We start from the raw sequence: 22,961 nt of genomic DNA on the forward strand, positions 1-22,961 counted from the left end.
TATACAGTGCTCAGCCTGCAGACTTGCACACCAGATGAGGGCATTAGATCACGTTTATAGATGGTTGTGAGCCACCATGTGGTTGCTGGGAATTGAACTCAGGATCTCTGGAAGGGCAGTCAGTGCTCTTAACCTCTGAGCCATCTCTCCAGCCCTTGCCTGCCTTTATATGTACACGTTGATACTTATGAAATATCCCTGTATCGGGGCTGGAGAGATGGCTCAGAGGTTAAGAGCATGGTCTGCTCTTCCAAAGGTTCTGAGTTCAATTCCCAGCAACCACATGGTGGCTCACAACCATCCCTACTGAGACTTGGTGCCCTCTTCTGGCCTGCAGGTGTACATGCAGGTGAAACACTGTATCCATAATAAATAAATAAATAAATCTTTAAAAAAAAAAAAAAAAGAAAAGAAATATCCCTGTATCATGTTTGATTTTAGTATTTCAAGTTAGATTTAAAATATTTTTGGGGGCCTGTTTGTTTGTTTGTTGAGATAAGGGCTGTCTGCATAGCCTCGCTTATCCTGGAACTTACTGTGTAGATCAGGGTGGCTTCAAGCTCAGAGATCCTATAGCTGGAAATTAAAGGCGTGTGTCACAGAGCCCTGGGTAAACATGTATGTATGCTGCACTTTGAGAGGATGCGCTTAGTACCACAGGAGAGGGGGATGAACTAGTCTCTGGGTGGCTTGTCTTGGTTGTATGCCCTCTGCTGCTGCTTCTAGTGAACAGCGCTGTCTCAGGCAGCATCTTTGTCCTCACCTATGGTTCTTCATCAGGGTTTATACCTCACTGGACATATGGGCTCTTAGGTACCAGTGTTTCATTGTCAGTAAACACACTGCTCAGCATGAGATGGTTACGTGAAAAGGTGGATATAAAATGAAAGGTTTGGGATGGATTGCATAAAGTGGAATAGTATTTCATCTTGAAAGAGAAAACTTTGTCATAGAGAATGGCTCATCGGTAGCACATGTACTAGCATGTAGTCTGATTTTGACTACAACATGTGTAAACCCTGAAGTAGGTCAGGGGCTGAGGTCATAGCCATTGTGACTTTACTGCTTCGGCTGTGGTGGGCACTTCTTAGGAAGACAAGAAATTTGATGTTAAGTGCATTTTACCACAGCTTAAATGTTAGAGCCAGGCTTGGTGAAGCATAATTGTAGACCTGGCTACTTGAAAGATTTGAGGCTGAAGGGTGACTTGAGCCTGTGAGTCACTTCCAGCCCAAGCCGAACTGTGAGATTTTGTCTCCCCCTGCCCCAAGTTATTATTTAGTGTGTGTGCATACATACAAGCCTGTTGGTGGAGGTCAGAGAACAACTGTTGGAATTGGTTCTCTCTTAACACGGTGTGGGCCCCAGGTGTCGAAGTTGGGTCATTACGCTTGGCAGCAAGTGCCTTTATGGGGCAGTTTTTAAAAATTTGGATGTGGTGGCACTCACCTTTCTTTAATCTCAGCACTCGAGAGGCAGGTAAATCTTCGTGAGTTGGAGGCCAGCCTGGTCTACCTGGTGACACCCTGTCTCAAAAAAAGAGAGAAAAATTTGAGAGCAAGATCTAGTTTCCAGGGTGGTCTTAAACTCTCTGCAGTCCTCTGCTTCAGCCTCTGAAGTCTCGCCTTAACTGTGCTGCTGCCACTCCCATCTTTGTGATTCTTCTGTGGAAAGTTGTAAGGTGTTGTCTGCTGAGGCGTCCCTGTCTGGATGTGTTGGGTAGTGCTGTCCTCTCACGTTTGTACTAGGATCACAGCAATTTCTCTTCCATAGGGGGCCAGACCAACCTTCGCATTCCTCAGGGCACTGTGGGCCAAGTCATGCTGGACGATAGGGCTTACCTTGTGCGCTGGGAATACTCCTACAGCAGCTGGACTCTCTTCACCTGTGAGATTGAAATGCTACTTCATGTTGTCTCCACGGCAGGTAAGGTCAGCTCTTTGGAGAGCAAGTGATGGGAAGAGTGGGTATGCTTGCAGGATTTGAAAGATGAAAGTGAAGGTGTGCTTGAAGAATTTGAAGGTAAAATTCAAAATCTTGGGGTCTGTGGGATTTGTTTATCTTGGTCTTAAAGAACACTCAGTGAAAGAGTGGTGTGCTGTGAAGTCATAGGCCATCTTCCCCACAGATGTTATCCAGCATTGCCAGCGGGTCAAACCCATCATTGATTTGGTCCACAAGGTCATTAGCACAGACTTGTCCATAGCAGACTGTCTGCTGCCCATCACATCCCGCATCTACATGCTGCTGCAGCGGTGAGTCCATGTGGTTAGCAGAGCTTGCAGCGTGATGCTGTGCTTTTGAGGAGCCTGGCCTGGGCTCTGTGGGAGGCCTTTAGAACAGTCCCCCAGCTGAGGGCTTTCCTGTTCTTTGGAGAGAACTGAAAACTGCTTGTTATGTATTTCACTGAATGCAGTGCTTTGTTCTCTAACAGGTTGACCACAGTGATCTCTCCTCCAGTAAATGTCATCGCTTCTTGTGTCAATTGCTTAACTGTCTTGGCTGCTCGGAATCCAGCAAAGGTGAGATGGCAGCTAAGGAGTATTACACTTGGTATAGACATTGGAAGGCATGTGGACACCTGCTTTCTTCTTTTCCTTCTCAGGTCTGGACTGATCTTCGTCACACTGGTTTTTTGCCGTTTGTGGCCCACCCCGTCTCCAACATGACTCAGATGATTAGGTAAGCCAGGTCCTAGGTGTAGAGCCCTTGCTTCCACTGTGAGTCATTTCTGGTCAGGTGTAGCCTGGCTTTATATATTTCAAGGAAGCTTCTGTCTTCATGGACTTGAGGGTGAGTAAGGATAAGGTACAGAAGATGGGGCACAGAACTGCTTTTCTCAAGGCACACGGATGCTTCACACGGTTTTGTTTTGTTGTGGAGATAGGGCTTCACTGTGTAGCCCTGGCTGGCCTAGATCTTGTTGTGTGGACCAGGCTGGCCTTCACAGAAATCTGCCTGCCTCTGCCTTCTGAGTGCTGGACAGTTCATGCAGCTGCAACTACATGAGCAATGTGGCCGTGTACTTTGCAGCTGAGAGAATCCAGGGGTGTTTGGATCCAGAGTCAATGTGCGTTTCCTCCTGTGTGAGGGTACATGAGCTAGGCCACTTACTGAGGCTCAGCAGGCTCCCCCTTACTACCCAAGCATGCTCACCTTCCTCTCTGCTTCCATGACATGTGCTGATGGCTCACATGATTTTTCACTCTAAACCTCTTGGAGTTGTGCATCAGTAAAGTATGATCTTTAAATTGTCCCTGGCTGTAAAATTGCCTACATTGGACTATGTCCCTTTGAAGAGCGTTTGTATTTTATGCTGGAGCCAGCTAGACAGTAAGGAGACTGCTGTACACTCAGTTTCTTCAAACCTTGAATGTCACTCATCATTTTATCCCTCTGCCTCTGTCCCTAGTGCGGAGGGAATGAATGCTGGCGGGTACGGCAGCCTTCTGATGAACAGTGAGCAGCCCCAGGGCGAGTATGGCGTCACAGTTGCCTTCCTGCGCTTAGTCACCACTCTTGTCAAGGTAGCACCTGATGAGATGAGTCTGGAACAGCTCCCCTGTTCCCTGTCTGAAGCCATGGCGCCTCAGCTTCTGTGTGTTGAGAGTCTGTGCCAGTGTGTTCCTTGGTGCTTGCCTGACTGGGTGTGTTAAGTAGTCAGAAGGCTGTGGTGAGCGGTGAGAATGTGTGGCTCCTGAAGCGCGTGCTGCGCTATTTTGACTGTTAGCCATGTGTTACCTTGTCCTAGCGTGTGCCTCTCTACCCTCCGTAGGTCTGGTTCCATGGTCTGGGCCTTTGATACTTCTTACTCAGTTTTCTCATTTCTTTCCTAAGTAGATTGTAACCATGAGCATCATGGATCAGGGCTCTGAAAAACTAGTGTATAGTTATGAACAAGAATTTGGGAATTGGAACTTAATTCTTGAGTTTGTTTGACCTTTGACAGTTCAGAGTTTCTGAGTGCAGCTGTGGACTAGGCATAGTGTGCGATCACTGCCTGATGGAGCTTAGAGGCTCACACATGGGGAGACTGTAACCCTGACTTCACCAGGAGCCCAGCGCAAAAAAAACAAGTTCAAGGTCTGCCTGGGCTTAGAGTGGGACCCAACTCAGGCCCGAAAGGGTGGTCCAATGGTAGTATTTTTGTATATGGATGAGGACAGACTGGTGTTTAATTCAGGTATTACTGTACACACAAAAACCACTCAGCACCTTGCCCATAGCTTTTCTGTAGGAATAAGTGAAGGCTTAGAAAGAAATTATTGTGTAAAGTCTGTGTGAGCAGTCTCCAGGTTTAAGATACAGAAACTGGAATTAATGCACACTGCTAGAAGAGGGGACTTGGGGCCTCAGTGCTCACAATGGGTGAACGCAAGGTGTGGTGACGGCTGTTGGTGGTGAATGACTTTCTTTGCTGGTGACAGTCTTGCATGTTTGGTGATTAGGGTCCCTCTCTCCTGTCAGGTGAACTTTCTGCTCCTCCATGTCAGTGCCTTTGGTGATGTTGTCACCTTATCTTTTTGGTTGTTTTCTCTGTTTATAATGTGAAGTAGGAATTTCTGATGTCTCCTTGTGTTGTTGTCAAGATGTTCCTGGTTCTCCTTTGGACCTGTGTGTACTTTTGACGTTAAATCTTCTATCATGTAGAATGCCACCAGCATGGCCAAGGCCCTCACAGAATGCTTTTCTGTAGGGACAGCTTGGTAGTACCCAGAGTCAAGGTCTGGTGCCTTGTGTGATGTTTGTGTTGAAGGAGATGCTTCCCAGCTACCACAAATGGCGCTACACCTCCCACGGCGTGCGGGAGCTGATCGGTAAGGACAGCATGGGCTGAACACTGCAGGATTTATGGCTCCCTGAAGGAGTTTCCCTTCCTTCTTTCAGGAGGGTCATCAATACACAGCTGCATCATTGTATGTCTTTTCTGGAGTCTAGGTTGCCTAATTCTGGAGCTGATCCATGCAATACTGAACTTATGCCAAGAGACAGACGTGCACAGCAGGTAATGGGGGATTGTGGTGCTCAACCAGAGGAAACGCTGTATGCTGGTGTTTCAAGTCCTCGCGTTTCTTCCCAGCGTCTCGCCTTAGTGTTAGCTAGAATTTCTACTGTTGTGATAAAACTCCATGTCCAAAAGCAACTTGGGAAGGAAAGAGTCCACATTACAGTCCATCACTGAGGAAAGTCAGGGCAGGAACCTAGAGGCAGGAGCTGATGTAGAGGCTGTGAGCCAAGCAGCTAAATTGTGCTCTCTGGAAGTGTGTGAGGGTGCAACTCATCAAGAATGGCAAGACCACAGCGTCCGTGCCCAGTGACGGCGGCTTGAACTTCATTGATGAAAACGATGAAGTTCTGGTTGCTGGGTTTGGTGGAAAAGGTCATGTTGTGGGTGATATTCCTGGAGTCCAATTTAAGGTTGTTAAAGCAGCCAATGTGTCTCTTTTGGCCCTGGACAGAGGCAAGAAGGAAAGACCAAGATGATAAATTTTGACAATGCAAAAACAGTAATAAACTTTCATATTCTGGGGGGTGGGGGGAAGTGATGCCTGTCCATTAGAAAGTCTCATGTGATGCCATGTGCCACCTCAGGGGGCCTGGTAGTAAGTCAGCGCAGGTCCCAGGCTTCGCTACTCCGTGTATTCCCTGAGCTTAGCACGGTTCTGTGCCCTCCCTTGCTCTCATAGCTCCATGTGTTACACGAACGGGTCAATCCCAAAGTATTTCCGCAAGTACATCCATTAATCGATGGGCTTTCGGTTACTTTTCATGGTGGTCTTTAGGACCAAGTCTGAGAAAGGCGTCCAGAATGCCGTCCTTTCACAGACACCTAACCCTCCTCACGTGTGTTTAGTTGGTGGGCACATGGGCAGTGCTGCTTCCCTCTGGTCAGAGCTCTGAAGCCCCTAGTAACTGAGAGCCCTCTGTTTCCCAGCCACACGCCCAGCCTGCCGTCCCTCTGCATCTGCAGCCTGGCTTATACGGAAGCTGGACAGACAGTCGTCAGTATCATGGGAATTGGTGTGGACACCATAGACATGGTGATGGCTGCTCAGCCCCGCAGGTAGGGCCTCCGCTGTGCCTGCACCATTGGTCTTTAGGGCGCCCTGCATTGTCTAAGACTCCTGTCTCAGCTTAACTCGTAGTTCTCTGTTTGTTTTCTCCATATTTCTAAAATAAAAATGCAATGACATCATTTTCCTCATAGCCTTTCCACCCTCCAACTCCTTTCGCGCCCTCGCCTTGCACTCCCTCAAATTGATGGTGTGTTTTTCTCTGTTACTGTCTCACACACACACACACACACACACACACACACACACAGGAAATACATAAACACAACTTGCTTGTACATTTAGTGTTTCTTATATGTATATGATTTCACGGCTGACCAGTTTGTATTAGACAGTCAATTAGGGGACTAATCTCTAGGAAAGACCATTTCTCATGCTCTCAAGTAGTTCTTTGTTTAAACATGGAGCCACATGAAATTTCCCCTTTCTTCCTTGCCATGTTTTGTTAGACATCTCTTCCCTGGCTGAACTTGACTAGTGAGCTCCTCAAATTCCTATTGGAATCTGATTTATGAGAGAGCACACAGTGTGAGTGAAAGCATGTTACCTGAATTAACTGTGATTTCCATTTGGCATCTTAGTGATGGACCAGAAGGTCAGGGCCAGGGCCAGCTGCTGATCAAGACAGTGAAGCTGGCATTCTCTGTCACGAACAATGTTATTCGGCTGAAGCCTCCTTCTAATGTGGTGTCCCCACTGGAACAGGCTCTCACACAGCATGGTATGTATTTCTCTTCCTCAGCTGCGCTTCTGCCTGTAAGACATGCTGAATGCCCTGTGTCTGGACATCATGTCCTGAGACTTGCAAACAAGGGACAGCAGCATACTTTATTCTGGCGTGTGTGTGTGTGTGTGTGTGTGTGTGTGTGTTTGAGACAGGATTTCTCTGTGTAGCCCTGGCTCTCTTGGACTCTTATTGTAGCCCAGGCTAGCTTTGAACTCACAGAGATCCACCTGCCTTCCAGGTGTGCCACTGTACCCGGAATGTTCTGGCCTCCTGGTGGTGACATAGTAATGCTTAAGGATAGAGGCTGGGCTCAGATTTCCTTTGCTCAAATATAGGTTTCGGTCAGCTACGTAAAAACCTCAGACATATTTAGGCTCTGTCTCAGATTTCTGATCCACAATGACAGTGATAAGCTCAGCTAGGGCTGCCTAGTGAGTAGAGTGCTAGACCACCTAGATGACTACAGTGTGAGACTGTATCTTTAAAAACAAACAACAAACAAACAAACAAACAAAGTTCTTGCCAGGCGTGGTAGCACACTCCTTTAATCCCAGCACTCGGGAGGCAGAGGCAGGAGGATCGCTGTGAGTTCGAGGCCAGCCTGGTCTACAAAGCCACTGAGTCTAGGACAGCCAGGGCAATTACATAGAGAAACTCTGTCTTGAGGGGAAAAAAACAAAAACAAAAACAAACCCCACCAAATTTCTTAACTGTAGGTGGGGATAATAGCACTATCCCTGACAAGACGTGATAAAAATGAATAAATAACAGACAGCTGCATTGATAGTACACAGAGGAGATAGGGAGTGCAGCTCATGCCTGTAATCTAGGCACTCCAGAGGCAGCGGGACCAGGACCAACCGCTGGCCTCCTCAGTCTGGTCTGTATAGCAAGACAAACAGAAAAACCCTTAAAAAAAACAAACATAAAAATAACCTTCAAGGGGCTGGAGAGATGGCTCAGTATTAAGAGCACTGCCTGCTCTTCCAAAAGTCCTGAGTTCAATTCCCAGCAACCACGTGGTGGCTCACAACCATCTATAATGAGATCTGGTGCCCTCTTCTGGCCTGCTGGCACACATGTGGACAGAATACTATATAAACAACAAATAAATCTTTTAAAAAACACATTGGTTCATATCACCATGTGACTTTAAGTTGGTTTAATCTATGAGTCAATATCATCTTCGGTAATATTTTATATCATTTATACCTTTTAATTTATTTTTTTATTTGCTATGCTGGACATTGAACCCAGGGCCTTATGCATGTTAGCAGATGCAAGTTGTTATTTTATTTTCTTTTGAGACTTAGGCTGGCCTTAAACTGATTACAGAGCCAAGGATGTCCTTGAACTCTTTTGTTTTGATATATTTATTATGTTTGTGTACATGATGTCTGGGTGTAAGCTTTGTTTCTGCGACATGGGTCCTGGGAGTTGAATTATGGTCATCAGGGTGAGCAGCAAGTACCTTAACCCTCTGAGCCTCCTAACTGACCTGTCGGTCCTTCAGGTCTTGGTCCTGCTTTCTTCACCTCCCAGGTGCTGAGATTGCAAACATGTGCTGCCTTGTCCGGCCAGAGGGGCGAGGGCGGGTGTGTGCACGTGTGCATGCATATACACATGTGCATGTGGAGGTCAGACTGCGGACTGTGGTTCTCTCTCTACCATGCAGATTTGGGGGACTGAGTCAGGTCTGGCAAGGCCTTTACCCACCAAGCCATTTCACTGGCCTTACTCCTTAAGGTTTGAGGCTTAAGTTTTTTTTCTTTCAAATTTCAGTACCGTGGGTTTTGTAATCTATTTGTTAAAGAGTATTCCTTTTTAAATGTATCTTTGCCATTAACTCATTGTATTGAACTGCTTATCCCAAAATCTTGGCTATCTCTGCTTCTTTGAACAAAACTGAATTGGCTGTCTGGACTTACTCTGGCCCAGTGGACAGTGTTTTGGGAGAACTCTAGGTACATACCCGATATCAGGCTGTCTGTTTTCTTTGCTTCAGGTGCTCATGGGAACAACCTCATTGCTGTCCTAGCCAAGTACATCTACCACAGACATGACCCAGCTTTGCCGCGTCTGGCCATCCAGCTGCTAAAACGTTTGGCCACGGTAAGACCCATGAGCCAGCTGGAGTTGTGGGACACTGGCTTTCCCTGCTCTCTCTAGCTCTCTACCACTTTTTTTTTTTAATTGCCTTGTGCTTGATATGGACTCAAGACGGTATGTGTGCTAGGCAAGCACTCTACCGCTGAGTTTTGTACTCCTGCATGTGTTTGTGTGTGGATATATGTACACTCAGTGGGACTAGAAATGTTAGGTCCCTAAACTGGAGCCACAGGCATGTGTGAGCAGCCTGATGTGGGTGCTGAGAGTCAAACTCGGTTCCTTTGGAAGAGCAGTGCCTGCTGTCATCACTGGGTCAGCTCTCCACCCCAGTTTATCTTTTTAGATCATTTTATGTGTGTGAGTGTTTTGTCTGCGTGTGTTGATATGTGTATGTTCACTACCTGTATGCCTGGTGCCCAAAGAGTTGAGGAGAGGGGTTTGGATCCCAGAACAGATGGCTATAAGCTATCATGTGGGTGTAGAGAAACAAACCTGGCTTCTCTTCAAGAAAAGGTCTGTTTGGTTGGTTGGTTTTGGCTTTTGAGGCAGAGTCTCACATCTAAGCTGGTCTGAAACTCAGAGGTCTGCCTACCTCTCCCTCCTGAGTTCTGGGATTAAAGGTGTGTGCCACCATGCTCGTCTAAGAGCAAGTGTCCTTTTTTTTTTTTTTTTTTTTGGTTTTTCGAGACAGGGTTTCTCTGTGTAGCCTTGGCCATCCTGGACTCACTTTGTAGACCAGGCTGGCCTCGAACTCACAGCGATCCGCCTGCCTCTGCCTCCCGAGTGCTGGGATTAAAGGCGTGCGCCACCACGCCCGGCTGAGCAAGTGTTCTTAACCACTGAGCTGTCTCTCTAGCCTTTGCACTTTGTTTTGTTTGTTTACTTTTATCATTATACAGTGTTTTGCCTGACCACCAGAAGAGGTCACCGGATTTCATTATAGATGGTTGTGAGCCACCGTGTGGTTGCTGGGAATTGAACTCAGGACCTCTGGAAGAGCAGACAGTGCTCTTATCCTCTGAGCCATCTCTCCAGCCTGCACTTTATATTCTTAATATCAAATTTTATATCCTTACTATGATGTCATCATCAATTCTCATTTGTCACTCTAATAGACAGACAGATAACTTCTTTTTTTTTTTTTTACTTAATTCAGCCATGAGAAATATATAACATCCATGTGTGTGCATGCATACATGCATGAATATGCACATGGGTACACATGTATGTTGAAGCCAGTGCTCAGCATTGGGTGTCTTGCTCAATCACTGCCCATCTTATTTTTTGTGACAGTCTCACTGACTCTGGAGCCTGTTTGTTGCCTACCCTGGTTCATCAGCAAACCCAGGGCTCCTGCTTCTGCCTCCCCAGTGCTGGGGTCATAGGCTCCTCTGCCCCAGCTTGTAGTGGTTGCTGAGGGTCTGGCTCTCATGCTTGTGCAGCAAGCACTTAGCTGACCGGCCTGGCTCTCCAGCCCTTACTCGCTTCTTTTTATTGTTTCTTCTGTAAATTCTTTCACCCCAGAAATTTATGTCTGAATTGTTCTCCTATTTTCCATTTCCTGGAATCCTCAGTGCCCTTCCGCAGAAAGGCACTGGAATTTTTCTGGACCTAGAACCTTAAACCTGTGTGTCCTGCTTTCCAGGTGGCCCCGATGTCAGTGTATGCTTGCCTGGGCAGTGATGCAGCTGCCATTCGAGATGCCTTCCTGACCCGCCTCCAGAGCAAGATTGAGGACATGCGCATCAAGGTCATGATTCTGGAGTTCCTTACAGTTGCTGTAGAGACACAGCCCGGCCTCATCGAGCTGTTTTTGAATCTGGAGGTGAAGGATGGCAGCAACGGCTCCAAGGTCAGCTGGTGCTTTGGGTGAAGCTGGATGGATGGCGGCTTCTTGGAAGCAGTTACAGAATTTGAGTGCCCTCCTGTCCTCGTGTAGGAGTTCAGCCTTGGTGTGTGGAGCTGTCTCCATGTGGTGCTGGAGCTCATTGATTGCCAGCAGCAGGATCGGTACTGGTGCCCACCCCTGTTGCATCGTGCAGCCATCGCCTTCCTTCACGCCCTGTGGCAAGACCGTAGGGACAGCGCTATGCTTGTCCTCAGAACCAAGTATGTCCCCTCTGGGTGGTAGCTGGCCTGTGAGCTTGACTGTTCCTATCTATAAAATGGACATAGGTTTGTTGTGAGGTCACCAGATTATGCATAGAATACTAGTACACAGTTCAGTACTGGGAACACGTCTTTGGTTTGTCGAGACAGAGTTTCTCTATGACAACCCTGGCCGTCCTGGACTTGCTTTGTAGACCAGGCTGGTCTTGAACTCATGAAGATCCACCTGCCTCTGCCTCCCTGAGAGCTGGGATTACAGGTGTGCCCCACTGCGCCTGCCTTCTTCTTTTTTTAAATTTTATTTATTATTTGCTTTTTGGGCACAAGGTCTCAATGTGTAGCTTTGGCTGACCTGGAGCTTGCTATGTAGACCTTGGCCTCAAACTCAGTGATCCTGTAGCCCTCTGCTTCCCAAGTGCAGAGATTAAAGGCATAGCTAGTTTTTTGTTTGTTTGGTTGGTTGGTTGGTTTTGCTTTGCTTTTTAAAAAATTTTTTATTTTATGTTCATTTGTGTTTTGCCTGCGTATATGTCTGTGTGAGGGCTTCAGATCCCCTAGAGCTGGAGTTCCAGAAAGATGTGAGGCGCCGTGTGAATACTGGGAATTGAACCTGGGTCCTCTGGAATAACCTCTGAGCCATCTCTCTAGCTCCCTTGTTTTGATTTTTTTTAAACAATTGAAAAGAAAAGGTTTTGTTGCTGTTATTTCCCCCCCAACCCCCACCCCCACCCCTCCCCATGGCTTGCAAGCACATGTCACAGAGCTCTGTGTGGCCAAAGGACTTCTACTGTGTAAGTCCCCGGGATTGAACTCAGATCAGCAGTCTTGGTGATTGGTGCCTTAGTCATCTCACCAGCCCCAGTTGTACTTTTTTTGGGGGGAGGGGTGTTTGAGACAGTTTTTGTGTAAGCCTTGGCTGTCCTCGAACTTGCTCTGCAGACCAAGCTGGCCTCTTCCTCTGCTTTCCGAGTGCTGGGGTTAAAGGTGTGAGCCACTACCACCTGGTTCCCAGGTGCACTTAAGTGAAAGGTGTAGTTTTACTTGTGGACTTTTTATGTTTGTATAGGAATAAGTGATTTATGAAAAGCATTTTGGGTTTGGGACATTAAAGTATGAAAAAAATGCCAGTAAGGGGGACTGTGGGAAAGAAAATGTGGTATTTCAACAAGTGTTTTTGTTCTAGACCCAAGTTTTGGGAGAATTTAACCAGTCCACTGTTTGGAACTCTTTCTCCTCCCTCGGAGACCTCTGAGGTGAGCTATGTGGAGGGCAGGAGAGTGGCTGGGAGGAGAGGAGGGTCTGAGAGGCGGGGGAAAGGCCCTGCCTTCAGTTCCACACAGAGTGCTTTACAAGAAGCTGCTTGTGCAGAGCACTGCCTGCTTCCTGTCCTCTGGGACACCGTGGCCCTGGTGCCCTGCCCATTGCGGTGCCCGTTTGCATTCCATAAAGCGTGTTTACTTGTTTATGTCTTTGCTCTCAGCGGGAGTCAGGGGTGGAGGTGGTGTTTCTCCGTGTAATCGGTGTGGTTTGCTCCCTTCCGCAGCCCAGCATCCTGGAAACCTGTGCCCTAATCATGAAGATAATATGTTTGGAGATATACTATGTAGTTAAGTGAGTCCTTTCACCTTCCACGTAGTTTTGTTGTTATTCTTACTGTTTGTGTGGTGCTGCGGGTCAGACTCCAGGCCCTTGGCATGCTGAGCAAGTGCCCGACCGAGGAGCCTGCCTCCAGCACTCTCCCAGCCAATTGTCATCAAAGCTGAGGGGAGGGAGATGGTAGAGGCCTGCCATTGAGTGCATGGTTGCTGAGCAGGGCAGACAGTATATGGAGGGACTAGTGAGCTGTCGCTGGTCATGCACTGATGGCTGTTACGGTTCTCAGAGAGTTACTGTTAAGCAAATTGTGCTTGGCTGTGATTTGATGGAGGAGGAGGCTGTTCTGAAAGGGCCTCAGCCTCGCTCATTACTGTGGAGCTGATTCTAGAGCTGGCTGCCGTGTGCTCATCTCACTCCCACCTACTTTGAATCCTGACTGGAGTTCATGTTTTTCTGACACCATAGGGGTTCATTGGACCAGTCATTAAAAGATACACTCAAGAAGTTTTCCAGTGAGAAACGCTTTGCGTACTGGTCAGGGTACGTCAAGTCTTTGGCAGTTTACATGGCTGAAACAGAGGGCAGCAGCTGCACGTCCTTGCTGGAGTATCAGATGCTGGTCTCAGCCTGGAGGATGCTGCTCATCATTGCCACCAGCCACGTAAGCACATGCGGCTCCTTGGGAGGAAGGAAACTGAGCTCGTCCCTGAGAACTAAAATGCAGCAAATCATATGCCAAGAGCTGAGGATGGGCAGGTGCTGGGGACAGGATTCTGAGACGCATGTCCTCCACATCCAAGAGGCGTCCTGAAAGCTTCTGGCTGCTGGGCCTGCATATGTGTGGGGTGGCGTTGCCTCTGGTGCTGTGCCTCCCACAGCCCCGGACATCTTAGAGAACTAGCTGTTTGTTTTCATTGGTTCTAGGAAAGAACGGAGGCCACTGTCTCTTCAGTGTATAGTGAGTTTTTAAATTTTTCCTTACTATTAGTGTATGTACATGTGTGAGGAGATCAGAAGACAAATTTGTGGGGTCAGTCCCACCGTTATGTGAGCTCTGGGAGTTTAACTCGGGTCATCAGGCTTGTGCCGCAAGTGCCTTTACCCACTAAGCATTTCCCCAGTTAGGGTTTTGTTTTGGTTGGTTTTGCTTTTTTTGTGACAGGGTTTCTCTGTGTAGTCTTGGCTGTCCTGGACTCACTTTGTAGACCAGGCTGGCCTCAAACTCATAGCAAACCACCTGCCTCTGCCTCCGAGTGCTGGAATTAAAGGGATGCACCACTACGCCCGGCTCCCAGTTAGAATTTAAAGAGAGAAAGTTGGTGTTTGGGAAGAGTTTGCACCATTCTTGGCATTTTTCAGTTTGACACTATTGCACTATGTCATAACGCATGGTGCTGAAGTGTTCTTCCTCGGACCATATCTTTACTTATTTATAACTGGCCTTGGCAGATGCCTTTTTATTCCAAAAACCTCACCCATCTCTGACTACTTCTTCAGCACAGACTGCCTGTGTGCCCTGAGTTTTGAGCCTAGGAGAAATAGGTATGTGTTACTGTTAAGTGATAGCTATAGATGCCCTGAGGCTCCTATATTGCAAGGCTTGGCTATATGATAGTGTAGTGTCCATGTCATTGCCTTTTAGACTCCAACCAGAGCCCGCATAGTGGCGCACGCCTTTAATCCCAGCACTTGGTATGCAGAGGCAGATGGGTCTCTTTTTAAGTTAAATGCCAGCCTTGTCTATGGAGTGAGTTCCAGGATAGCCAGAGCTACGTAGTGAGACTCAGGGGTCTCCCAACAGTAGGAGCGGGAGCTGTCTCTGACTCTTGTCTGTGCTTGGGACCCTTTTCCTGCTATTGGGTTGCCTTGTGTAGCCTTGATATGAGAGATTGTTCCTAGTTATACAGTAACTCATTACGCCGTGCTCCATTGATATCCTTGGCAGACCTACTCTTTCCTGGGGGCAGGAAATAGAGGAGAAATGGATCTGGAGGAGAGGAGAGGTTGGGGGAGGGACGGAGAGGAGTGGAGAGAGGGGACAGTGCAGTTGGGGTGTAATCCATGAGAGAAGGTTAAAGAGAAAGGCCTTAAGGGAGCTCAGTTAAAATTCACAGATGAAAACTGTACCCTGAGATTGTAATGGTTCAGAAGGAGCTGTGGTGGTTAGCACATGAGGTCCGAGTAGGGACGGAGGCCTCTTTGAAGCCATGCTCAGATACCTAAGTATGTGAAGAAGTCAGGTGGAGAGCCTGTCTGCCGAGCAAGAGCTCTAGACAGATGAAATTGCAGGTGCCAAGTCCAGAAGTAGTCGGGAATGGTGGAAAAGGCGGGTGTGGTTGGCTCACGCTAATGGGGAAGCCCAGGCATGGGGAGCAGGAGTCAGGGACAGCCTGCAGGACAGCATGCTGAGACCAGTTTCAGAAAACTGAAGGGAGGGCTGCGCTAGAGTGAAGGCCACGCGAGCACAGGAAGGATGGGGTTCTAAGGAGGAGGCTTGATTCTGAGCAGATCTAAGGGGGAAGCAGAAACTGCAGGGCTTGAAACTTTATTTTAGCCGGGGACATGCTGACTTGCCCAATTGGCGATGGCCTCATAAAGCCCTTCTTAACCCTTCCCTGCCCTCTTGCAGGCAGACATCATGCACTTGACTGACATAGCAGTGCGGCGCCAGCTTTTTCTTGATGTGCTTGATGGGACCAAAGCATTAGTAAGTATGTCTGGGAGGAGCTTTCCTTCCCCTACGGTCACATGGGAACCTCACAGTCTGACGGTTGCTCAGAGGTCAGTCGGGTCAGTACCCAGGAGGTAAAGAGGTGCCCCAGCCCCTTGCACCTGATTGCACCCATGAGGTCAGTGCTTGGTGAGGAGGGCACAAAGCCAGACACTCTGTACCTTTGAGCTGTGTCTGCCTAAAAGCTGCAGGTGCCTGACTGCTCTGCTGCTCCTCCCTCAGCTCCTTGTTGCAACATCAGTGAACTGCCTCCGACTTGGCTCCATGATGTGTACTCTGCTGCTCATCCTCCTTCGGCAGTGGAAGAGGTGAGCGCTGTGCCTGCCCACCCTTCCTGAGTGACCCCTCCTTTCTTGGAGGGAGATGGGGTCTAGCATACTTCCTCTGAAATGGAGCAGCTCGGTGGTAGCAGTGGCGGCTGCGGTGGCTGAGCCTGCAGTGAGGCGGCCTGCCTGTGGCTTGGGAGGTGCCCTGGGGACAGAGTGAACCGTGCTGCTCCTGCCCTGTTCTTGCAGAGAGCTGGGTGCTGTGGATGAAATCCTCGGGCCCTTGACAGAGGTCCTAGAGGGGGTGCTCCAGGCAGACCAGCAGCTCATGGAAAAGACCAAGGCCAAGGTGTTCTCTGCATTCATCACAGTATTACAGATGAAGGAGATGCGAGGTGAGCAGCAGCCTAGGCACCAGCTCCTAATATGGGGCCACACGTGCTTTCTTTGAGTCTTGGGATCTTTACTCCAGGAAAATGTTTTCTTTCCTGCCGTCCCTTCCCCTCCCAGTAGAATGACACCTCGCCCTTGGTACTTAACTGCCTTTCCAGCCCCTGCCTAGAAAGAGAGCCTTGCTGAGCAGTGAGAATGCCTGCCTTTGTGACAGCACCTCTTCTCATCTGTTCTGCAGTAAGTGACATCCCACAGTACTCCCAGCTGGTCCTCAGTGTCTGTGAGACCCTCCAAGAAGAGGTGATTGCACTCTTTGATCAGACCCGCCACAGCCTGGCTTCAGGTGGTGCTGCAGAGGACAAGGACAGCATGGAGACAGATGACTGCCCTCGGCCCCGGCATAAGGACCAGCGTGATGGGGTGAGGGAGTATCAGCAGGCAGTGTGCCTGCAGACAGCTATATGCACAGCTGCCACTGCCCTGCAGGAGGCCAGGGCCCTGTGCTCTCAGGGCTTTGAGGGAAGCACGTGGAGCGGCCCTGGGCTCCCATTTCAGCATGACAGGTCAGACAGGCAGCGTGGGCCAGAAGATTGGACCATGAGAAGTGTGTGACCAGCCTCAGGTCAGCATCTTCTGGTGGTCTGGTCACTGGCCGATCTCAGCAGGGTGAGTAAGGGCAGGGGGGGCCTGTAGGGGGAGCTGCTTTACAGGGCAGGGGCAGAGGAGGGAATGACAATCCAGACTCCAGAAAAGATAACAACACAAGGGAGAGCAACCTTTTCTTTCTTTTCCTTTTCCCCCTTTGGTGGGGGCAGGGATTCAAGACAGGGTTTCTCTGTGTAGCCTTGGCTGTTCTGGACTCACTTTGTAGACCAGGCTGGCCTCAAACTCACTGTGGTCCTCTGTCTCCTGAGTGCTGGGATTACAGGAATGCACCCCCACCCCCACCCCCAGCTAGAACAATGTTTTTGTTTGGGTTTTTGTGTTTGGGGGGGGGGAAGGAATTGTTTGTTTTGTTGTTATTTTGAGACAGGGTTTCTCTATGTAGCCTTGGCTTTCCTGGACTCACTTTGTAGACCAGACTGGACTCAAACTCACAGTAATCCACCTGCCTCTGTCTCCTGAGTGCTGGGATTAAAGGCGTGCGCCTCCACACCCGGCTTTAGAACAATATTTTCGAAACTGTAGATCATTACCTGTTATTACCAGTTCTTCTTCTTCCTCTTCCTCCTCCTCTTCTTCTTTCTTCTTTCTCTTCCTCCTCCTCCTTCTTCTTTTGAGGTAGACGCCTACTGTGTGTAGCCCAGGCTATCCTCTAACTCTTTCTGCCTTAGCCTCCTGAGTGCTGGCATTTCCGGTATGTACCACTACTGCCAAAGAGAATTGGAGGCATGTTTTCTGTGATACTATTAGTGACAACAATAAATGTGTTTGTTCTAGGGCACAGTCTTGAGTGTCTTGATATAAGTCATGGTTAGAGTGAGGGTGTAGTGTCTTCCTCTGTCCGTCTCCGTTTGCTCCTTTGAAGCAGGTCTCCTCCTGAACCTGGGGCTCATGTTTTCTCAGGTAGGAGGTAAGCTAGGAAGCCCTACTGATCCTACTGTTTGTGCATGCCTCAGAGCTGCAGATAGAGCCACGTGTGGGACTCCTGGCCTGTTATGTGTTATGTGGGTGCTAGCACCCAAACTCCAGTCCTCAGTGCACCTTGATGCTGAGCCATCTCTCTAGCCCCATTTTTTTTCTTTCTTTTTTTTTTTTTTAGCTTTATTTTATGTGTATGAGTGTTCTGTCTGCAAATATGTATGAACACTACATACATACATACATGCCTGGTGCCCCTGGAGGCCAAAAGAGGGCAGCGGATCCTCTGGACCTGAAGTTAGAGGTAGTTTTGAACTACCGCATGGTTGCTGGAAACCACAACTGGGTTCTCTGCAAGAACAAGGGTTCACAGATGATCAGCCACCTCTCTAGCCCACCCCTTCCAGAAGTGAGAGGTACACTCACCTGGATCTGGTGACACACCTCTAATCCCAGCACTCAGGAGGCAGAAGCAGGAGGATTGCTGTGAGTTTAAGGCCAGCCTGGTCTACAAAGCAAGTTCGGGACAGCCAGGGCTAAACAGACCAAAAACAGAAAAGTTGGGTGGGTAGAGAGGTGGAGGTGGATCTGAGAGCGTTTGGGGTAACTATGATCAAAGTAATAGGAAATTCTCAAGTAGTAAGTGTGTAAAAGGTGGTGATGGTACACACCTTTAAGTCCAGCACTCTGGAGGCAGAGGCAAGTGGATCTCTTTGAGTTTGAGGCCAGCCTGGTCTATGGAGTGAGCCCAGGACAGCTCTACACAGGGAAATCTTGGGTGCAAAACACTGATGTTTAGACAGAACCCAGAGTTGGAGATGAAGGTGAGTGTGTGGTCAGCAAGAGGTTAGGTTATTCAGACTTTGACTGGCAGGGTGGGGTGGACTTGCCGTTTCTGAAGAGACAGGAGATGAGCAGGGCAAGATGCAGTGGTGGCAAAGTCACACTCCTGAGAGGAGCGTTGAGCAACAAGGCCCAGGGCCAGCATTCTTCCTCTTCCTGCCATCAGCCGCTTTTTCCCACTGTTCCCTGTCTTTGCCCTTGGCTCCCAGCAGGTGTGTGTCCTGGGACTTCATCTAGCTAAGGAGCTTTGTGAGGTAGATGAGGATGGGGACTCATGGCTACAAGTGACCCGAAGGCTCCCCATTCTGCCCACGCTCCTCACCACCATGGAGGTGAGCCTCCGCATGAAGCAGAACCTGCATTTTACTGAGGCTGCACTGCACCTGCTCCTCACCCTGGCTCGCACCCAGCAGGTAGGAGGCTGCTTAGAGTGGAAGAGACACCTGCTTGTGTTGAATGGTTCCCATGCTCCCGGAAGCCAGCGTTTGACCCAGCTCTCTTGCTGTCCTTGCCAAGTCTTTTCAGGCTCCATCTAATTACAGGTTTTTCCTCTAGGGAGCCACAGCAGTGGCTGGAGCTGGCATCACCCAGAGCATCTGTTTGCCCCTCTTGAGTGTGTACCAACTTAGCAGCAATGGCACAGGACAGGTGAGTGCCCAGGATCTTGCCTCTTAGAGCACTCAGGTGCCAGGTGCCCCACCTTCCTGCTGTTCCCCCCTCTTATCCCAGTTCTCTGGTAGCACAAAGCTTCCTGCCCGTGGCACATGGCTAATGAGAGGAGTGCAGCTGCCAAGAAGCACCTGAGTGTGTGCTTAGCATGAACCTGGTGCCAGTCTGATTCCTAACACCAAACAATGTAAGTGCAACCAGGGCCAGGCCATTAGCCTGCACAGTTGTCATCACTTCAAAGGTAGTTGGTACTTGCAGTCCGTCATGTCCCTCTCACCCTAAAAGCCCTTAGGGACCTCAGTTACCTCTGGCTGGCCAGCAGGTATGTCTGGAATCATCTTCACAGCACCTCTTGTCAGAACCCTTGTGGCTATTAAATCTTCCTCATCTAGCCCAACCTCCCTAAATGTAGAGGGAGCATGTTGAGAGCCAGAATAGGGCAGGGCTGTGGTCAAGCTGACCAGCCCCGGCTCAGAACCTTCTGCTCCTGCTGAGTCGGTAGCCTTGCCCCTCATAGCTCTGCTCATGCTGGTGGTAACTGTCCACTTGAAGAGATTTTTTCTTTCCAGCAACTGGGCCGCAAAGAGGCTCTGCTGCTCTGATGGGTTCCTGTGGCACCAGTCCTGAGCCTGTCTGCCATTTGTCATAGACACCCAGCACTTCTCGAAAGTCCCTGGATGCCCCGTCCTGGCCAGGGGTCTACCGCCTGTCCATGTCCTTGATGGAGCGGCTGCTCAAGACTCTACGCTACAATTTCCTGACTGAGGCCCTAGACTTTGTAGGTGTTCATCAGGAGCGGGCCTTGCAGGTGAGGAGCCACCTGACTCACAGAACCCCTCGGCAGGTGCCTGGACGACTTGGTGTATCAGTGCCCTCATTTAGAAATCTTGAGTTGAAGCTGGGTGTGGTGGTGCACGCCTTTAATCTCAGTACTCTGGAGGCAGAGGCAGACAGATTGCTGTGAGTTTGAGGCCAGCCTGGTCTACAGAGCTAGTCCAGGACAGCCAAGGCTGTTACACAGAGAAACCCTGTCTCAAAAATCCAAAAAGAAAAAAAGCTGAGTTGAGTCACCTGACCAAGGGGAAGCCTTCATTGTAATGCCCAGCCACCTCAGCAACCGGCCCAGGACCTGGTCTCTGTAGGCAGCTGGATGTGTGCCAGGCCCTGAGCGCTCTCTGCTGTCCTCGTAGTGTCTCAATGCAGTGAGGACAGTACAGAGTCTAGCCTGCCTGGAGGAGGCTGACCACACTGTGGGCTTCATCCTACAACTCTCGCACTTCAGGAAGGAGTGGCACTTCCATCTGCCTCAGCTCATGCGTGATGTTCAGGTGGGCCTCCAGCACTGCTTCTTGCGGGGTGTGGGGAGGTGAGGGGCAGGGAGTCAGTGGATGATGTCAGTGACTGCAGGCTGTTTGTCAATGTGGGCTTCTTGCCGGGGGCACAGGTTTGACTCAGGCTGCTTCCTTAGGCAAGTTCTTCCCTCCGCAGCGGAGAGAGGCTGGATGGGTGGAGAACCTGAGCTCTGTGGGGTTAGACTCAGTGCCTGCAGGCTTTGGAGGCAGCAGGCTGTCCCCATGGCTACTGTCTCTATGACCTTGGCCAGGTCACATCATCTCTGTTCTGCTGTGTGGAAAATAGTAATCCCCATCTTGTTGATGTCTGAAGACTGTGTAATATGCCAGAAATGCAGCGGAAACATTCTAGGCCCAGGCCCAGTCAGTGAGAGGGGAGGCATGCTGGTACCCTGGAAGGAGAGACTTGTTCATGGGGTTGCCTCCAGGAGCTTTTCCTGTCCTTTGTGTCCCAGGTGAACCTGGGTTACTTGTGCCAGGCCTGTACCTCCCTGCTACACAGCCGCAAGATGTTGCAGCACTACCTACAGGTAACCACGGCCCCTAGCCCATCACTGCTGGCAGGGCCACCTTGGTCTCCTGTGACTTACCCTTCATGTTTGGACTTTCCTCAGAACAAAAATGGGGATGGCCTTCCTTCAGCTGTCACTCCCCGAGTTCAGCGGCCATCCACTGTCACAGTTCTTACCACCCCATCTGGCTGCTCCTCCAAGCAGCCTATTTCTGACACTGAGGCCTCAGAACAGCGAGCCTTACACACAGTCCAGTATGGCCTCCTCAAGATTCTCAGCAGGACCCTGGCAGCCCTGCGCCACTTCACTCCGGATGTCTGCCAGATCCTGCTGGACCAGGTACTAGCTGCCACCCATAACACTGTCAGGTTCCCAGGCGCCGACCTTGACCTGCGCTCTGCAGTACACTGCGTTGTGCTCTGGAGAGCTCCCAGCAACTTCCAGAGTGCTGTTTTGTGTCTTTCAGTCCCTGGATCTTGCTGAATACAACTTCCTATTTGCCCTAAGTTTCACCACTCCTACATTTGACTCTGAAGTGGCCCCCTCCTTTGGAACCCTCTTGGCCACAGTGAACGTGGCCCTCAACATGCTTGGAGAGGTAGGTCTGGCGAGGAAGGCCGTCACAGTACTTTTCACTTGGTCTGCCACTACTGAGTAATATGGGAGACACCCAGCCCCCGAAGCTAGGCCTCTTCCTACAGTTCCCATGAACACTCTGTGAGGTACCAGCGAAACTGGTATGCGAGACCTCCAAGTAGCTCTCTAACTGTCCACTATTACTGTTAGTTTGATTTTTTGATTGCTTGCTTCTATTCCATTAGCTGGACAAGAAAAAGGAATCCCTCACCCAGGCTGTGGGACTCAGCACACAAGCAGAAGGGACCCGGACATTAAAGTAAGCCCTGAATCTGGAGGTTGTCCAGGCTGTGGCTCACCTGTTTGTCAGGTGCCTCTGCAGCACTGCCCACAACTGCCTGCCTCTCCAGGTCCCTCCTCATGTTCACCATGGAGAACTGCTTCTACCTGCTCATCTCCCAAGCAGTACGCTACCTCAGGGACCCGGCAGTGCACCCCCGGGACAAGCAGCGGATGAAGCAGGAGCTGAGCTCAGAGCTGGTATGCACATTGGGTGCTGCCTAGTGTGTCTGGGGTAGAGACCGTGGCTCGGGGCCTCATCACGCTGCTACTTTTCTTCCTGCAGAGCACACTGCTTTCCAGCCTCTCCCGATACTTCAGAAGGGGAGCCCCCAGCTCACCTGCTGCTGGAGTCCTGCCCTCACCACAGGGCAAGGCCACCTCTCTCTCCAAAGTCAGCCCAGAGTCCCAGGAGCCCCTGATCCAGCTCGTGCAAGCCTTTGTCCGGCACGTGCAGAGATAGGGCTGTGACCACCGTCTACCTGCTGCTCCTACCAACCTGCATTGCTGCCACTGAGCAGACAGCTCCCTCCGTCCTCTTCCTGCCCGCCCGCTGACATTATTTTTGTAATAGCTCAAGAGGTCAACAGCATGGGCAGGAGCCAACAGCCTGGGTGCTCACACTGCACTATACCCCAAGGAGGCCCCTTTCCCTCGAGCATTCCCATGGCATGTCACCAGCCAGGGAGGCCCTGGGTGCTGGCAGCACAGGAGAGACCTGTGTGTAGTGACGATTTTCCATGATCTATTCTTGCAGTTTTTTGTTTTGTTTTGTTTTTTGGTAATACTGTGGTCTATTTATACAAATATTAAAGTGCTGTTTATAGACCTGGGTCATACTGCAGTTCTCAGAGGGGGTGGGGATGGGGCGGCCTGGAGATGGCAGGATTCCTGTCGATGGTTGAATTAATTACCAGTGCCTGTCCATGTACTCCTGCATAGACCGTCAGGACAGGCAAGTAAGGAACCTCATGTACCAGGTTCAATTTTAGAGCTCTTCCCACTGTGAAGCCCCAGCCTGCCACTTGCAAACTGTAGTGCCTTGAAGATGTGATCTTTCCCCCCCCCCCCCAAGACAGGGTTT

General features: G+C 49.7%; 1 protein-coding gene across 1 annotated transcript in view; it reads left to right on the forward strand.

Annotated features, from left to right (window-relative positions):
• NUP188 (nucleoporin 188) overlaps window positions 1–22,705 on the forward strand; it is a 54,123-nt gene extending 31,418 nt beyond the window's left edge. The window contains exons 16-44 of the mRNA XM_084798425.1: window positions 1,774–1,926; window positions 2,129–2,255; window positions 2,435–2,522; window positions 2,606–2,682; window positions 3,413–3,527; window positions 4,697–4,817; window positions 4,939–5,005; window positions 5,936–6,064; window positions 6,656–6,795; window positions 8,807–8,913; window positions 10,556–10,762; window positions 10,850–11,019; window positions 12,203–12,272; window positions 12,563–12,630; window positions 13,081–13,276; window positions 15,245–15,322; window positions 15,569–15,654; window positions 15,862–16,007; window positions 16,244–16,425; window positions 18,642–18,842; window positions 18,985–19,077; window positions 19,748–19,906; window positions 20,289–20,426; window positions 20,906–20,980; window positions 21,065–21,301; window positions 21,429–21,560; window positions 21,784–21,857; window positions 21,949–22,078; window positions 22,164–22,705. Of these exons, the coding sequence (XP_084654551.1) occupies window positions 1,774–1,926; window positions 2,129–2,255; window positions 2,435–2,522; window positions 2,606–2,682; window positions 3,413–3,527; window positions 4,697–4,817; window positions 4,939–5,005; window positions 5,936–6,064; window positions 6,656–6,795; window positions 8,807–8,913; window positions 10,556–10,762; window positions 10,850–11,019; window positions 12,203–12,272; window positions 12,563–12,630; window positions 13,081–13,276; window positions 15,245–15,322; window positions 15,569–15,654; window positions 15,862–16,007; window positions 16,244–16,425; window positions 18,642–18,842; window positions 18,985–19,077; window positions 19,748–19,906; window positions 20,289–20,426; window positions 20,906–20,980; window positions 21,065–21,301; window positions 21,429–21,560; window positions 21,784–21,857; window positions 21,949–22,078; window positions 22,164–22,340 (3,743 nt within the window). The 3' untranslated portion in view covers window positions 22,341–22,705. The remainder of the gene's footprint in view (window positions 1–1,773; window positions 1,927–2,128; window positions 2,256–2,434; window positions 2,523–2,605; window positions 2,683–3,412; window positions 3,528–4,696; window positions 4,818–4,938; window positions 5,006–5,935; window positions 6,065–6,655; window positions 6,796–8,806; window positions 8,914–10,555; window positions 10,763–10,849; window positions 11,020–12,202; window positions 12,273–12,562; window positions 12,631–13,080; window positions 13,277–15,244; window positions 15,323–15,568; window positions 15,655–15,861; window positions 16,008–16,243; window positions 16,426–18,641; window positions 18,843–18,984; window positions 19,078–19,747; window positions 19,907–20,288; window positions 20,427–20,905; window positions 20,981–21,064; window positions 21,302–21,428; window positions 21,561–21,783; window positions 21,858–21,948; window positions 22,079–22,163) is intronic.
• The last annotated feature ends 256 nt before the right edge of the window (window positions 22,706–22,961 follow it).

The sequence above is a fragment of the Acomys minous genome, assembly GCF_964271855.1.
Source record: "Acomys minous genome assembly, chromosome: 10".
NCBI classification, from domain to species: Eukaryota; Metazoa; Chordata; class Mammalia; order Rodentia; family Muridae; genus Acomys; species Acomys minous.